Source organism: Diabrotica undecimpunctata, chromosome 2 (genome assembly GCF_040954645.1).
Source record: "Diabrotica undecimpunctata isolate CICGRU chromosome 2, icDiaUnde3, whole genome shotgun sequence".
In the NCBI taxonomy this organism is placed as follows: Eukaryota; Metazoa; Arthropoda; class Insecta; order Coleoptera; family Chrysomelidae; genus Diabrotica; species Diabrotica undecimpunctata.
Genome location: NC_092804.1, coordinates 62105649 through 62124500, shown reverse-complemented (window position 1 = coordinate 62124500; position 18852 = coordinate 62105649). Strand labels below are relative to the sequence as shown.

The window sequence follows — 18852 nt, the reverse complement described above, 5'->3', positions numbered from 1 at the left end:
GAGTATATTTCTTGTTTTATCTTTTTAAAGAAATGCGCTTTTATTTTTAATTCAACCACAAAAAATTGTTAACATTATTAAAAACGATACAAATGCAACGCCTTATAAAGGTCAGTGTACTTTTATCGAGTACAAACATCGACTGACGGAGATGCATACCCCATGCGTTGTTATGTGTTACTAAATGATTTTCTCGTTTTCTATCTATAACTTCTGGTTATAAGAGTTTAGGCACAGCATAGATACTATGCTATGGTCTATGTGTCGGAGGGTATCGGAGAATTTACGCCGTTCAAGGCAATGTTACCGATTTTAGCGCTTTATGTAATTTGCAATATCTAATTCAAAACTGAACATATTGTGTATGTTGTGTTACATGTTATAGTTACACGCAAGTTGTGTAACGTAGGTTTGTGTTAGATAGTTAGCACTGTGTCTAACACTGTGTTAGATTGTCGTGTCTTGTGTGTTGCGTATATATTATATAGTTATAAATTAAAGATGATATTTCTCCGACTCCGATATTATTCGTATATTCTTGTTGTTGACTTCTTCTTTTAGTATTCGCAAACAAATCCTGCTACATTCCGCTGATAGATTTGCTACATTTTTTTTTTTCGTTAAGTAGGATGAGAGCTGCTGCATCTTTTTATCTCTTGTTTTTTGTGATTATTAATACATCTTTAAATTGTAATCTGTGCTCGTCATCGCAGGCATGTTTGAATATCTAGAATTTTCCAAAGTCTCTGTTTTTGATGTATGTTTCATGCTTGTTTATCCTGATACGTAGTGGTTTTGCAATTTCTCCAGCGTAGAAATTGTTTCATTCACAGGATATTTTATAGATGCAGTTTTTTTATCTTTTTGTGTATTGTTGGTTGGGTAGAATGTATCTCAGTGTGTTGATTGTTTTGAATTTTTGCTGTGATGTTGTGCTTCTTTACCATCCTTTTCAATTTTTCTGATATGCCCTTAACATATAATATTGTTGTCATCTTTGAGTCCCTTCGTATGAGAGTTTTTGCATTCCTTAGGGTATTTTGTTGTTTTCCTTCCTTCCTTTCCTTTTGTTGAGTCCCTTATTTATAACCTTTATTGGTAGGTTTTTTTCTTCCTAAAATACATTTTCATTTTAGCAAGTGCTTCGGACTGGTATCATAATGTATAATGATTTGATTGAGTTTTAAAACCTTGTTAATCCTTAAAAGTAGAATGGCTTCATTGCTATAAACTAGTTGCCTTAGTTTTTATTAGTTTTCCGATGACATTCAGATGATATGACATATCCTTTTGCTTGCTTAGAACTAGTCATTTAGCCTTGTTAATTTAAAATTCGAGTTTTTCCTCTTCACTCTTGTCTACCAAGCAATTTAAAATATCTTTCTGACTCAACTGTGTTCGAAAGAATCACAGTATTACAGAAGTACAGTTTGATCTAATATATCTGTATCGTTAAGAGGTTAAGAGTTGATTTTGTGTGTTTTTTTGTTTAACGCTTCGTAAAAAACTTGCTTTCTATTTACTACTTATTTATCTCTTTCTCTTGTCATATTACTTTCTACTTCTTCAATTTTTTTTTTGCTTTTTACTTTTGTATATCTCTCTTATCTAGTTTTGTTTTAATATCTTGATGTTTAAACACATAACCTATGTCACCCATCTACAGACAGATCTCGATATCTCATTTTTATTTATTTTCCTATTTTCCGTAGGTAAGAAATGAACAATTCCAAACACTTGAACATAGAGTAGGTGATTCCTTGTCAGCATTGTGTAAAATAATAGATTTGGGTACCTTAGAAGATGAACATATGCTACTGAATGCAAAGTCCATTCAATGGTTAACTGACATAATACCCATCATGGAAGAACAGTCAACTACGTTTGACAGCTTAAAATATGATGCCGAAGAAAAACTTCAAAAAGTTGTTGAAGATGTTTCGGAGCTGGTCAAAAAAGTGTTTCCCCTTTTAGTTATTTTAGACGAGATGGACAATATTGATAAAGTCAAAAATTCTTTAAATTTTATCACACTACATATGAAAAAAATTAGAGAAATTGAAACTCAGATACACTGGATTAATCAAGAAGAGGTATTTTTTTTTATAAATCGTATTTTCAATATAAGTATATTATAGACATGATATTATAAAAACTCGAATCGACTGAAATTAAATCGAATCGATTGGAATTGAATCGAATTGATTGACATCGAATAGAATTGATTGACATCGAATCGAATCGATTGGAATTAAATGGAATCGATTGGAATCGAATCAAATCAATTGCAATCAAATCGAATCGGTTGGAATCGAATCGAATCTATTAAAATCAAATCGAATCGAATTGAATCGATCGAATCGATTAAAATCTAATCAAATACAATTTAAAGCGAATCGAGTCGATTGGAATCGAAATGAATCGAATTGAATATAGTGTTTTAGTAAATCAGTAAATTGAAGTTGAAATCAGTAGAGCTGGTAACCCTGCGAGAGGTAGTAATGGGCAACGTAAGGCACCAAAACATGGCGGTCACATCAAAAGTGGCTTCATTTTTCGAAGGTTTATTAAATGAGAGTTACCTGTCCCCTCTCTTTCCTTGTCTAAGGTTCTTATAATCCTATGCCGTTTTAAATATGCCTTTTTCACTTGCTTCTGCTGAAAACCCATATCCAAGTTAAATTCTTTCTGAATATGTATATATATATATATATCATCATCATCATCATGTGCAGCTTTATCAACCGTTTCCAATTACGGTGCAGCCTCCCTTATTTCAAAGTTATTCTATGTTCTTATTATTATTCGACGATGTCTTAGTTATACGTTGTTGTAATAATTTGCGCTCATTTGCGCCCATATTTTTCTATCTTTTCTATATTTCTATATATATATATATATATATATATATATACAGTGTAGGTAAAAGTTTATGGTCGGTATGGACCTTATGTGAGATGGAGTGTGAAACACCTGTTTAAAAAGAGAGGTATATTAGGTCCGCCCTTTAAATATCGTCGAAAATATATGAGTGGAAATAATAAAAAAGGGGAAATTCAACGTTGCCAAACTTATTGGTTTTATTTGACCTGTTGTCTTTTTAGCATTTAAACAATGTTCTAAGATAATAAAATTTGGGCGAAATTGATTTAAATAGCAGCTTACTGTTTTTTATTGGAAATATGCCACAATTTTACTTTACAATAAGTGTTATTTAACATTTTGATTTCCACTTCGGAAATCGTTTTATATAAATAAAATTTATTAATGTTTCGTATTTTAAGTACGATTTCCGAATTAAAAATCTAAACATCAAAATAAGCTTATTTTAAAGTCACATTGTGCCTTATTTCCAATAAAATAATAAACTGTATTATAACGCCAACAATAAACAAGCTTCATACAAAATTATTTGGCAACGTCGCGTTGCAACAGCAATAGCTCACATGCGATAAATATGAAACTAGAGGTGGGACGTTGACATTTTTATCGTTAACGAAACTGAATCGTTTTTCGTAAACAAGTAACTAGTTGATTGTTACCAGTAGTTTCAAATAAACAAACATAATGGATATTATCGTTTATGTGTATATTTATTGAAGTGAAAGAAACTAATGAACGATATATTTATTATAACTTGAAAAATAAACTAAACAATACAAATAGTAAATCGTACATTTACATTACACGTTATTATTAAATCGCGAATCGTCTAAATTTACATTTAAAAAAATAAGTTTTTCTACTTTACTTCTTGTTAACCGTGTTCTTCTTTTATTTAAAATTAAATCAAATTTTGAACATTTTTTACAATATTTTATGAATAAAGTGGTTAAGTTGGGATATACATGGCGATGGTTTTTCCACCATTGTAATGGACTCTCGATACAGGTGTACGATTAGATGAGTCATGTACAATTTATTGATCAAAAATACTTACATCATCTTTATCGGTTTCTTTTTCTTGTACTGGTTGATTTTCATTAGTACAATCTTCTTGTTCTTTAATTATAGAAGTAACCAGCTTCTTAACTCTTTCTTTTGTTTTATAGCTTCATTTTTATCAGAAAATCCCTGTACTTTAAATCGTGAATCCATAAATGTATATAATGACAATGTGCAACTCTGTTCTATCCCTCTAAATCTTTTTGCTAAACCCGATATTAGTAATTGTACTACGTCGGATACTATGGATGTAAGGTTATCGTTTGCTAAAATTGTATTGCAAGATTCTTGCAGGCAGCGTACCATAACAATCACTGAACTACTCTTCAAGTAATTTTGGCCACTCATTGTACTTGTTATTTTTTTAAAAGGCCGTAAAATTTGGGAAAGTTGAGAACAAATAATCCAGTCTTCATTATTTAGATTTGGTCTAAGTCTAAGTCTGTATTAACTAATACCAATGTGGAACGGATTGCCTCTTCTAACTCGGTCATTCTTTTTAAGATGTGATAGGTGAAGTTCTACCTAGTTTCCACGTCTTGGATTAGCCGTTTGGGAACTTTGTTCCCAAAAAAAAAGCATAGAATAATGCTTTTACAAATTCAAGCAACACCGGTGAATATTAACATATTACAGGTATACGCGCCAACGGCAGATAAAGATGAGGTAACCAGCGAAGAATTCTATGAACAACTGGGAAGCCTGATGAAAATGACAAAAAAACATGAAGTAACAATAGTGATGGGAGATTTTAACGCAAAGGTTGGCAGAGGCAAGGTGAATGAGATCGTGGGTAACTTCGGCCTAGGAGAGAGAAACGATAGAGGTGATAGACTTATATGCTTCTGCCAGGAATATAACCTGCTATTAAGTAATACACTCTTCAAGCTCCCCAAACGTCGACTTTACACATGGAAATCCCCCGCTGACTCACCTGACAACATCATAAGGAATCAGATAGATTATATAGCAGTACCAACAAGATATAAAAACATGATAAAATCATCAAAAACGTACCCAGGTGCCGATGTTCCTACGGACCACAATCTGTTGGTATGCAGAATGGTCATGAGAGTAAAACGGCTCGAGAAAAGATCTAATTTAAACACAATTGATATTAAGAAACTCACTAACCCAAAAACCGAAATAAAAGTACGAGAACAACTAGGAAAGAAAATAAACGACATTAACGAGAACACGTCGGACATAATAGAGAGATGGGATAAATCGAGGGAAGCAATCCAAACAACATGCGCGACTCTATTAAAGCGTGACAGACGAAAGAAGAACGAATGGATGTCTGATGAGATAATGGATATGATGGATGAAAGACGTAAATTCAAGAATAAAAATGAAGAAAAATACCAGCAGATCCACAAAATCATAAGAACGAAAATTCGAGAAGCCAAAGAAAAATGGTTTTCCAACGAATGCAGGGAAATAGAACAATACGAACGAAAATACGACAGTTACAATATGCACAAAAAAATAAAATCAATGACAAACAAGAGGAAATTCAATAAGTCACCCAACAGCATAAAAGATGGCGATGGAAATCTTATCTCGGAGCCATCAGCGATCTTAGAAACATGGAAATCATACATAGAAAAATTATTTGCATCTGACAGGACTGATGATCACCTATATGAAGAAGGAGAAACAGGACCTTCAATCCTTAAATCGGAGATAGAAGATGCCATTGCAGCACTAAAAAACAATAAGGCAGCAGGTCCGGACAATGTACCCTGCGAAATATTAAAGATCCTATGTAAATCAGACAAACAGTTCCTTGATAATCTAGTTGAACTTTTTAACAACATATATAATAGCGGTAAAATCCCGGAGAACTGGCTGCAGTCAACATTTATTACAATCCCGAAGAAACCAAAGGCCCAGATCTGTGATGACTACCGGCTTATAAGCTTGATTAATCATGTCACTAAAGCGTTCACTAAGATCATTCATAGAAGAATATATGATAAATGTGAGTCAAATATTGATAGATCGCAGTTTGGCTTTCGGAAAGCACTTGGAACTAGAGAAGCAATTTTCGCTCTCCAGGTGCTTATACAGCGGTGTAGAGACGTTGATAAGGACGTGTATTTGTGCTTTGTGGATTTTAGAAAAGCATTTGACAATGTCAATCATGAACAATTGATAGATATTCTGCGAAAGACAGGTATTGACGACAAGGACATTCGAATTGTGGCAAACCTATACTGGGGTCAAACAGCAAGAGCAAAAATTGGCAACGAACTCACTAAAAGTGTGCAGATCAAAAGAGGTGTCCGTCAGGGTTGTATATTATCCCCACTCCTATTCAATATTTATTCCGAAGAAATATTTAATAAATGTATGGAAAATGCAAATGAGGGCATAAAAATAAACGGCGAGTTAACAAACAATATAAGATATGCCGACGACACGGTGATCCTTGCCAGTACCATAGACGAATTACAGCAGGTAATGGAAAGAGTTTATTCAGTTAGTGAGGAATACGGCCTGAGCCTCAGCTTCAAGAAGACAAAGTGGATGCTGATAAGCAGGAAGCAACAGCCTGCTCGACAGTTACGGATAAGTAACATGCTAATTGACCATGTAGAATCTTATGTGTACCTTGGCACCAACGTAAATGCAAAATGGGAACAGGCCACAGAAATTAAGGCGAGAATAGAACGAGCTAGAGCAGCATTTAGCAATATGAAAAAGCTCCTCATAAGCAGGGATTTGTCTCTTCCCCTAAAACTACGTCTAGTTAAATGCTACATTTTTCCGATCTTACTGTATGGTGTGGAGGCCTGGACGCTGACGGAGACGCTCACGAGAAAACTAGAAGCATTCGAAATGTGGGTGTACCGACGCATTCTTCGTATATCCTGGACCGAACATGTCACCAACACAGAGGTAATCCAAAGAATCGGAAAGGAGAAAGAAATCGTGAATACAATTAAACAAAGAAAGCTTGAATATCTAGGCCACATATTGAGACACGATAAGTACCGTCTACTGCAATTGATTGTCCAGGGAAAAATAGACAGTAAGCGAGGGCCAGGCAGGAGAAGACACTCGTGGCTCCAAAATCTGAGGAAGTGGTTCGGGCTCACATCGGTCGAACTATTCAGAAGCGCCGCAAATAAGATCAGAATTGCCATGTTAATAGCCAACGTTCGCAACGGACAGGGCACTTGAAGAAGAAGAAGAAGAAGGAACTTTGTTATGTGGTAATTGATATTTAAAAGCATTTCTTAAGATAAGGTACTTTTTTTGAAATGTGTTTTTTGCCGAATTGTCGAAAAAAGACTTTTTATTTTATCTATTTGTACACGACAGCATTTAAGTGCGTCTTCCACCAATAAATTTAACGTATGAGCAAAACAATTTAAATGTTTTCATTCCAAAACATATTTAATAGCTTTGACCATATTTGAGGTATTATCAGTTACTGCAAAATGTACTTTTGGTTTTAGACCCCACTGATTAATAATTTCACTAATTTCAAATGCGATGTTTTCTGAATTCTGAATAATGGCAGCAGCCTAATAAAACCGTTTTAAATTCTAAATTTTCGGTTAAATATTGTCCTGTTAATGCGATGTAACTCTCACTTACTCCAGATTTCCAGATGCCAGTAGTAATACAGATATGTTCTACTTCTTTAACAACTTGTGATCTAATAATTTGCTCAGTTTTGATATAACATTCCTAAAGTAATGAACCTGACAAAGTTTTTCTTGTTGGTGGTTTATATCCAGGAATCCACCCTGCAAACTTTTTAAAAACTCGTTCTTCAACTATGGAAAACGGATGAAACGAGTCTTTGCATAGGCTTAGTAAATCCATATCTATTTGTTTCTTTTACTCTAAACTAATATTTTTATTAATGGAAGTATCCATCACCTTCGAAAATGCAGATCAATCGTAAATCGAAACTCATTCATTAATCCGAATACCTAGTTATTTTATTTTCAACGTTAACCGATAGCCCGACTATCCACTGTCCCGAAAGAGTAATTTTTAGTTTTGTAGTAGTCTTTCAGATCAAATAATCGTCCTCGTCGACGTAAAGTGTTCGTTGCTCCTCTCTTTACGTCTACACAAAACGTAGTTTTTTTGAATTAAGCATCAACTAGTTGGCTTACCAGTGAGAAAACGTAGATTCAAAAATGACAAATAATGATTTAAAATGCAGGGATTTTCTGATAAAAATGAAGGTAAAAAAACAAAAGAAAGAGTTAAGAAGCTGGTTACTTCTATAAAAAAAGAAAAGAAGATTGTACTATTGAAAATCAACCAGTACAAGAAAAAGAAACTGATAAAGATGACTTAAATCTATGGTGTATTTTTGATGAATTGGACATGACTCATCTAAACACCTGTACCGAGAGATATAAAAGAAGTCGACATGTATTTGTCTGATGATATTACCCACAAAAAATTTCGAACGGAGATTGGAACTGTCCATTACAGTGGTGGAAAAACCATCGCCATGTGTATCTTAACTTAACCACTATATTCATAAAATATTGTAGTATTGTAACAAAATCTGTGCCTTGTGAACACATGTTCAAAATCTGGTTTAATTTTAAATAAAAGAAGAACACGACTAACAAGAAAAGTGGAAAAACTTTTTAAATGACATTTAAAGTTAAATGTCAATTTAGACGATTCGAGATTTAATAATGTGTAATGTAAATGTAAGTACTATTTGTAAATGTCAACGACCTACCTCTAGTTTCTTATAATAGGATCGGAAGCAGAGATATGTAAAATATCTCTGATCGGAACTAATCGTCTCACCAATGGGCAATGGGCGTCAAATATGGAGGGGAGACCAAGGGGAAATATGATTGTTATCTTTGTCGTATTCGCTGAAAATATGATTTTATATCTGTGTTAGATATCCTGTTAAATTTTACCATACCGACCATAAACTTTTACCTACAAGGTATATATATACATATATATATATACATATATATATATATATATATATATATATATATATATATATATATATATATATATATATATATATATATACTCTATATATTATTAGCTAGCTAATATTTTGACCTCTGACAAAGTTCAAAATTTTATATTTGACAATTATTTTTGACAAATTTGCGTTCTAGGTAACTTTGAGTTTTCCAAAATCTACATATACTGAATATGAAGAATTAAAAAACTATGTATATCCTTTTCATCACCTTCTAAATGTATGTCTCGAAGTACAACAAAACTTATATAGTTGGCAAGATGGTCCTTTTGATATGCTCGACTATGACAGTACTAAAGTAACTGTAGAAAAATATCAAAAAGAATTGTCTGAAACTTATAAAACTTATAGACAAAAATTACGACAAGCCCAAGATGACAATATAAGTTTAAGATTTAAAGGAACGGTTGACGATCCTGATATTCTAAACTGGCCTGCACCATTAAAACTCTGTGGAACAGCTTTACGACGCATCGAGGCATTTGAACCATCTGTTAAAGTAATGAAGATTGTGTGCAACCATTGTTTAAGAAAGAGACACTGGCAAGCAATGTCGGAAATCGCAGGAATTGATGTTACACCAAATGCAGGTAAAACAGACTACACTATTTATCTTTGTATTTTAGTTATTATTCGTATGATTTGGTTAGTTATATAGACGCGGCAACAAATTGAATAATTTAAGTTAAAATGTTATTTATTTTGCAATTTCAATCGAACAACAAATTTTAATTGCATAAATAAAAGAAAATATCAAAAAAGTTTTTAAAAGCTTTATGCTGTAGTATATAGCTGTAGTATTTACTTTTATTCTCTTCTTCTTCGTCCTTCTTCTGCCAAATTTCTCTCTCCATTACAGAAAGTTGGCAATAGTTTCGGGAATTTTATTATTTTTCAATGCTGTGCTATTATTAATAAAAAATGGGTGTCCATGCTTATTCAGTACCTTACATCTTTTAAGCTCGAGCATTATCTTCTTGAGTCGTTTTTTCCTTCAATCGAGATAACTTATTTTGCAATATTTTACAATATCAAGTAGTGCTCTTTCCAAGTGAACTAACGCGAAACAAAGCCTTTGCAGACTCCACGCAAAAAAAACGGACAATGATTCTATTTGTTACTATTGGTTATAATTATTGTTACTAATGGTTACATAATTTGGTTCATTAGCGGAACCAAATTCAAAATTATTCTGTACATTATTTTTGAAGCATTATTTGGTTAAAACATCTCATTTTTGGTGGTAAAAAGAATATTTTAATTTGTCTGGACCAAAAGTGGTATTTGTTTCAATTTACCGATGGATGATAGATAGATGCAGGTAACTTTTTTTGTCATTTGCGCAGCAAAGACTTTTCTAGCCACTGTTGCCATAGTTTTCAAAAGTTCAAAAGTTTTAGTAGTTGCCAAATATATTTTCTTGTGAGAAATAAAAATTGACAGATTTTTAATCAAGTATTTTAACATTTCATTTTTAGCAGAATATTATTGCTTTGTTACCAGAACACTTAGATATTTCAAGTACAATACAAAAAATGAGTATTTTATACTTACACTGTTTTAATATATTTATTGTCGTTACTACATGTCGGTTTATAACGTTTCCCTCCGTTTTCCGACGTCCAATTGCCAACTTATCCGGTCCTTTCATAGGTCCTCCGTACGTCGTCTTCTATGTTCTTTTCTTTCTGTTCTTTGTGTATTCTTCCTAGTCAAATTGTTCTCGGTCTAACTCGTTTTATCTTGCCTTCTAGTTACCATTTTAGTTTTTCCTTTGATATTTGTTGTTCCTTTGGTATGTGCGAACCAGATAAGTTGTTTCGATGATAAGTCATCTGTGATTGTTTTTAATTCCCATTATTTTCATATAGGTATCATATTGTTAAAATACATATTATTGGTGAATGGTAGAGTTATGGTTTCAGACAAATTTATATCTTTTAATAACGGCTGTAGAAGACTAGGAAAACGATGTATAGTTAAGTTATATGGAGGGTTGGTGTGATGATGTAATTAAAGGATATACTGGATTCAAGTTGTTAAAAAAATTGCAGCAGCATAGAAAAGAAGAAGGTACCCTCACCTAAGCCGTAAAGGAGGTTCATCAGCTTCACAGTAAAGACTTTCTGCCGGACTACAATGGAATGCTCCAAGACATAGGCGGATAGGTCATGTTTTGATGAAAATTTGATAGAATTGATAGTGTGATTTAAGAAAGCACTTTTATATACTTGCTGATTTGTACTATAGCATTTCATAAACTTTGTTCCAAGAGATTATTTGTAAAATATTTGTAATGTGTATGTTATAAAAGAAAATAATTATATTTTGTATTTGACCCTTTAAATTTACTGGTATATATATATATATATATATATATATATATATATATATATATATATATATATACATATATATATATATACATATATATATATATATATATATATATATATATATATATATATATATAAAACTTAGAGCTAAGATTAATATTATTATAAAAATTAATATTAAACTCACCAGTCTTCCGGGTTGAACCGCGTCGATATCCATTTTGCCGAGCTTTCGACATCCTCTCTGATGTCTTCTTCAGGGCTTCCGAGGTCTCAGTCTCCCGAGCCCCCAGACACTACTACACTCACTAGTCACTTCTAGTTCACTCACTACTACACTCACTAGTCACTTCTAGTTCACTCACTAGTTCACTATGAACTAGTGAGTGAACTAGAAGTGACTAGCGAGTGTAGTAGTGTCTGGGGGCTCGGGAGACTGAGACCTCGGAAGCCCTGAAGAAGACATCAGAGAGGATGTCGAAAGCTCGGCAAAATGGATATCGACGTGGTTCAACCCGGAAGACTGGTGAGTTTAATATTAATTTTTATAATAATATTAATCTTAGCTCTAAGTTTAATTGTACTAACCGCGGAAATCTTTCCGAACATATATATATATATATATATATATATATATATATATATATATATATATATATATATATATATATATATATATATATATATATATATATATATATTATTGTATATAGATACTAAACGTAGTTCACTATTATAATGGAAGATTCTCGGTCAAATGTTGGAGAATAAGAGAAAGGATATTAGCTACTTACTTCTTTTATTGAAGACGTTTCGTGTATTAATTCATACACATTATTAGTGTATCTACAAATTAATAAAATAAGCAAACATGCATAGACAAAAAAAAATTTGCACATTTACCTTTCAAAAGATATGCAGCACATTAAGTTGGAAGTGAGAGAAATAGCATAATCTATGAACCATGTTTGCGCCGCAAACAATTATATTAAACTTTTTATTACAACCGGCAACAGTGTGCGTGTCTTCACCCAGCAGTGCGCGCACCGAAGAGACGACAAGGGGGAAGAGAGACTACTAGACATCAAGCAGCAAACAGTGAGGCAGTTTCGGTAAAAGACAATAAATTCGTATAAGTTTTCATTTTACAAAAGGCAATGTTTTTGTTTTAAACAGCATTAAAGCCAGTGTTTTACAGTCCACCATAGTTTTAATTTTGCCTAGTTACAATACAATAAACATTATTGGTCCAAACGAGCACGGATGGAACATTTCTTGACGAACTATAGAAAGGCTGAAATTCAAGTTTCTACGGTTGTCGATGCCAAGAAAGACAACTTTTTACCTGCAAATTGGTGAGTGAGCGATCCTTTTTATCTATTCCAAACAATAACATTTTTTATTATAGCCTCATTAATTTAATTTATTTGTTTTGAAAATAAAGCTATAAATTTAAGTTTGAACTATATTACAGTCACCTCAAATACGATATTTATTTTAAGTAGGTTAAAATTACTGCAAATTCAATATACAGGGTGAATCAATTTTCAACTTAAAATATTTTTTATTTTTTATTTTCTTTCTTTTCAAACATATCTAGCTAACATTACACTATATTTAAACGATCTTTGGTGGTGTTTGCACTCGATTAAACATGAAAGCAGAACTGAAAAAACTCATTTCGCGCCGCACATCGCTAAATTCTAAACTATCAAGCTTTACTAGCATAGTTAACAATATGGCAAATGAGGCAAATATTTCAGAACAGGACATTTTAAAATTAAAATTAAGACTAGAAAAGATAGAACCATTATGTGGGGAATTCGATAGTATTCAAAGCGATATCGATATCAGTGCTGAGGGAGAACTAGAATTACAACAAACTCAGGATAACGAAAGGTTCACTTTTGAAAATAATTATTTCGATTCTGTGGCACTAGCCAAACACTTGATAAGCAAATACGATAATTCAAATTCAAGCAATATTCCTGATAATGACAATATAAATTTGAGTTCTTTGCCTCCAATGCATCTAAAAACATTTAGCGGTAACTACGAGGACTGGATCGAATTCCGCGATACTTACATAGCCATGATACACAGCAATAAAAAATTGGACGATATGAAAAAATATTATTATCTTAAAGGTTCATTAGAAGGTTCCGCGGCACAAGTCATTAAAGAAATTAAATTCGGGGCTTCTTATTACAACAGTGCTTGGAACTCACTATGCGAAAGATACGATAGGGCTAAAATGTTAATTCACAAGCACGTAAAAGCACTTTTTAATATAGAAACAATAAGCAAAGAAACTTCACACAAAATACGAGCATTGGTTGATGAAGTTTCTAATCATTTGCAGGCATTAGAGAATTTAAATAAAAGTACTGACAATTGGGATCTACTCTTGATTCATATGATTACATCTAAATTTGACAACAATATTTTACGTGATTGGGAAAAACATACTAAAGAGATGCAAGACGAAACGTGGAGCGATTTAAAGCGATTTCTAAGGGATCGTGCAGACTATTTAGAAAAAATAGAGGGTAAGATTGAAAAGCAGCCTTCAATACAAGAGAAATCGGGTAAATTCGATGCCAAGCAACGGTCTAAAGGGTATGCTCGAAGTTTTACTTCTACAAGCGAGTTTAATGGTACTAGCAAAGGTTGTGTTTTCTGCAAGGGCGATCATTCAATTTATTCCTGTGAGCAATTTCTTAGGCTTTCTATTTTTGAGAGGCGCAATTTTGTCAATAAAGCCAAATTATGTCTAAACTGCTTAAGAACAGGCCATATTCGTTCTAAATGCAAACTAGGGCCTTGCCGAAAATGTAAGCAATGGCACAATACTCTTATTCATGAGGAAATCTCTAGTAATAAACATGAAAACAATGAAACTATAGCAAACAATAACACTTCTCTAACTACCATAACTGCATTGCCCTCTGTGCAGCAAACAATTTTATCAACTGCCTGTGTAAAAATAGCAGATTCGAGGGGTAAATATCACATTGCGCGTGCGCTTCTAGATTCAGGTTCTCAGAAATCATTCATAACCGAGCGCTTCTTCAATCTCTTAGGTTTTCAGGGTCAAGCTACCAATCTTTCTATCACTGGCATCAGCAATCAGACTTCTTGTTCTTCCAGAAAGTGCAATATATGTATAGAATCACAATATCACTATTTTAAGGCTGATGTTACATTTTTTATTCTAAAGGAAATAACTAGCAATCTACCTGCAACATTTGTCGATAATGAAACCTTGAATATCCCAAACAATATTATCCTAGCGGATTCTAAGTTTCTCGAATCTAGACCTATTGACATTTTAATTGGGGCAGATCTATTTTGGCAACTATTATGTCCCAACCAAATCAAAATCAACCAGTACGTTTTCCAAGAGACTCATCTAGGATGGGTTGCATCGGGTCAGGTCGGCCTCTCTAGTTTAAACAATATCAGATGCCACCTCAGCACTAGCATTAATTTGGATTTGCAAATGCAATTAGCAAAATTTTGGGAATTGGAGGAATGCCAATCTACGAAGATTCTCTCCACTGAAGAGCAATTTTGTGAAGAGCACTTCAAGGAAAATACACGTCGTAACGAGAACGGTCGATTTATTGTGCGTCTTCCATTAAAGCAGTCACCAGAATCACTAGGTGAATCCAAGGTTCAAGCAGAACAGAGATTCTACAGCCTTGAAAGAAAACTAAAAAGAAATCCATCATTCCGTGAATTGTACGTTCAGTTCATGCAAGAATACCAAGAGCTTAATCACATGACTGCGATAGAAGAAAACGATTATCCTCATCCTGTATACTATATGCCACATCATGGAGTGCTTCGTGAACAAAGTTTGACTACCAAACTACGAGTAGTATTTGACTGTTCAGCACCGACCACATCAGGGTTGTCTTTGAACCATATTCAATGCGTCGGGCCTACCTTACAGGATGATCTATTTTCAATACTAATTAGATTTCGTCAGCACCGATATGTCGTAACAGCGGACATCGAAAAAATGTATCGCATGATTACTGTTGACGATGAGTGCAAAAACTTACAAAGAATATTATGGAGGGACGATCCTTCCGAACCAATAAAAACATTTGTTCTAAACACCGTTACATACGGACAAGCATGTGCGTCTTACTTAGCAATAAGATGTCTCATCCAACTCGCCACAGACAATGAAAAAACTTTTCCCGAGATAGCGGAAATTATTCTGCGCGATTTCTACGTTGACGATATGCTTACTGGAGCAGACACTATTGAAGACGCCCAACATATTTGTCAAACCGTCTCAAACATTTTAAAGGCAGGTTGTTTTAATCTACGAAAATGGTATTCTAATGACAATAAAGTATTAGATGGCTTGCAGCATTCAAACGATGCATGTATTTTGAAGTTTGATCCAGAAGAAAAGGCAAAAACGCTTGGACTAACATGGTCATGTAATGCGGATTTACTACATTTTGAGGTGGAAACACTACCCATCAATACAATTCCTACGAAGCGATCTGTTCTTTCTTCAATATCCAGGATTTTTGATCCATTAGGACTTTTAGGTCCATGCACAGTGTTAGCCAAAACTATAATGCAAAAACTTTGGCTCGAGAAGATTTCTTGGGATGCACCCATTCCAAACGATTTAGCAGAACGTTGGATTAAATTCCAATCTGAATTAGCCCAGCTTAGTCAAGTCAATTTTACTAGGCATGCCATATGCAAAAATTATAAATACATTGAAATTCATGGATTTGCCGATAGCTCTAGTATTGCATATGGGGCGTGCATTTATTTGCGTAGTGTAGATCATGACAATCAGGTCCATATTCATTTACTTTGCTCCAAGTCAAAGGTAGCTCCAATAAAATCAATTAGTATCCCTAGGTTAGAGCTTTGCGGAGCACTTTTGTTAGCACGTTTATTCAATAAAGTGAAGCAATCTTTGAGAATAACAATAAACGAAACTAGTTTATGGTCGGATTCTACTATAGTACTATCCTGGATTAGCACCAGTCCAAATTTACTGAACACATTCGTCAGTAATCGAGTATCCGAAATTCAATCTCTCACTTCTAATTGCAAATGGCGACACGTATCATCACGTGACAATCCATGTGACATCTTGTCCAGAGGTCTATTTCCCAGCCATATTTTGAATCACGAGATATGGTGGTCAGGTCCTCCATGGCTTCAGTTGAATGAATCCTCTTGGCCCACCTCAAAGTTCGACTATATTTTAGACCTACCAGAATTAAAGCAACAGAATTTCACTCATTTGGCCACTGCCTCAAAGTCATTTCCATTTGAGCACTTTTCACGTCTTAGTCATTTAAAAAGAGTGGTTGCTGTGTGTTTTCGTTTCAAATCAAATTCTCTGCGCTCAGATAAGGAGAAAAGATCTCTTAATAAATTTCCTATTTCCATTGACGAATTAGATCAAGCTTTTCATTCATTAATTCGAATGTCACAAAAGGAATCTTTCTCAAATGAAATTGAACTCTTAACCAATAAAAAATCAATGATTAAGGGCAAACTAGCTAGTCTAAACCCATTTTTGGACGATAAAGGACTTCTGCGGGTAGGCGGTCGTCTGATCAATTCTTCCTATAAATTTAATAAAATTCATCCTATTGTTTTAGACTCAAAGCACAAGTTTTGTCAGCTTCTTTTTCAATTTGAGCACTATAGATTAATGCATCTTGGTCCTCAGGGTTTGTTAGCCACTATCCGAGAACAATTCTGGCCCATCGGGGGCAGAAGACTCGCTAGGTCAACAGTTAAATCGTGCCTCACTTGTTTTCGATTTAATCCAAAGACCATACAACCTATGATGGGTAACTTACCTAAGGAGCGCCTCAATTTGTCTAGTCCTTTTAGCTATACCGGAGTAGATTATGCTGGACCTTTCAATATCAAAACGCACAAGGGGCGTGGTGGTTCTATAATTAAAGGTTACATCAGCTTGTTTATCTGCTTCACTACAAAGGCGGTGCATATGGAACTTGTTTCAAGTCTTTCAGCAAACGAATTTTTACTTGCTCTTCGTAGATTTGTTGCACGGAGGGGCAAGCCTATAAAGATATTTTCCGACAACGGAACTAATTTTGTTGGGGCATTTAAAGAGTTAGGTACTTTTCTTTCTAATAACGAACTAACCTTGCAGAAAGCATATACTCAAGAAGCTATTTCATGGCATTTCAACCCACCGTATTCACCACATATGGGCGGAATCTGGGAAGCGGGTGTTAAGAGTTGTAAGCACCATTTAAAGAGAGTTCTTCAAAACACTCATTTTACATTTGAGGAATTCAATACTATGTTAAATCAAATTGAGGCTATATTAAATTCCCGTCCGCTCTGTCCGCTATCATCCGATCCATCCGACTATACTCCATTAACTCCTGCTCATTTTTTAATTGGTCGACCATTGGTTGCATGTCCAGACCGCAACATTACTGAAGAAAGGGTAAACCGTCTTACCAGATATCAGCACATCCAGTTATTGTGTCAGCATTTTTGGCGACGTTGGAGTCTCGAATACATAGCCGAACTTCAACACAGAACCAAATGGAAAACCAACCATGGCAGCCTATCTGAGGGTTCTCTTGTTTTACTCAAGTCGGACAATACTCTACCTACTCAATGGCGTTTAGGTCGCATCGTTCATATTTTCAAAGGCTCTGATAACGTCGCAAGAGTAGCATCAATCAAGACCCAAGATGGAATCGTTAAGCGGAGCTTTACAAAAATTTGTCCATTACCAATTGAAAGCTAAGGCCCTTTGCTTTCAAGGCCGGGGGCATGTTTGCGCCGCAAACAATTATATTAAACTTTTTATTACAACCGGCAACAGTGTGCGTGTCTTCACCCAGCAGTGCGCGCACCGAAGAGACGACAAGGGGGAAGAGAGACTACTAGACATCAAGCAGCAAACAGTGAGGCAGTTTCGGTAAAAGACAATAAATTCGTATAAGTTTTCATTTTACAAAAGGCAATGTTTTTGTTTTAAACAGCATTAAAGCCAGTGTTTTACAGTCCACCATAGTTTTAATTTTGCCTAGTTACAATACAATAAACAAACCATACAGATTAAAATACATGGAAAAGATACAACAGGTATTTTATTTGAAAGTGTGTTATACGACTTACGTGTAGACTCGTGCGGTACGAGTATACCTCAAAAGCAAGAATGGCATTACTTTGATCCAGCTCCAACTACCAAAGTAGTAATTTTAAATAATTTTACATATCAGGGTGTTACCAAAGTAATATAAGTTCTAAGTTGACATCAATGAAGTAAACAAGGTTTTCAAACCACCTCTATCATTAATGTGGACCTTAACTTTGCATGTAAGGACACAAGTACTTTTCAAATAGAGCACTAATAATTCTAATGAATAAATTATAGAGGTTAATTTGTGGTATATAAATGGAATTTTTGTATTGTATTTTGTATTTTACATACTTATTTGTATTTTTATATTTAATTCATTAGTTATTCATTATATTCAATAATTTATTGAATTATTTAATTAAAAAATCAACAAGGTATATAATTTA

The 18852-nt window shown here is 34.0% G+C and overlaps 1 protein-coding gene across 1 annotated transcript; it reads left to right on the top strand.

The window, feature by feature from the left end:
- The first annotated feature begins 13015 nt into the window (after positions 1-13015).
- Positions 13016-18067, top strand: LOC140433703 (uncharacterized). The gene has a single exon (XM_072521682.1). It carries the CDS (start codon positions 13016-13018, stop codon positions 18065-18067), a length of 5052 nt encoding a protein of 1683 aa, XP_072377783.1.
- Positions 18068-18852: the final 785 nt, after the last annotated feature.

Excerpts from the sequence above, each read along its gene's own strand:
- LOC140433703 (XM_072521682.1), top strand. The coding sequence starts at position 13,016 with ATGGCAAATGAGGCAAATATTTCAGAACAGGACATTTTAAAATTAAAA.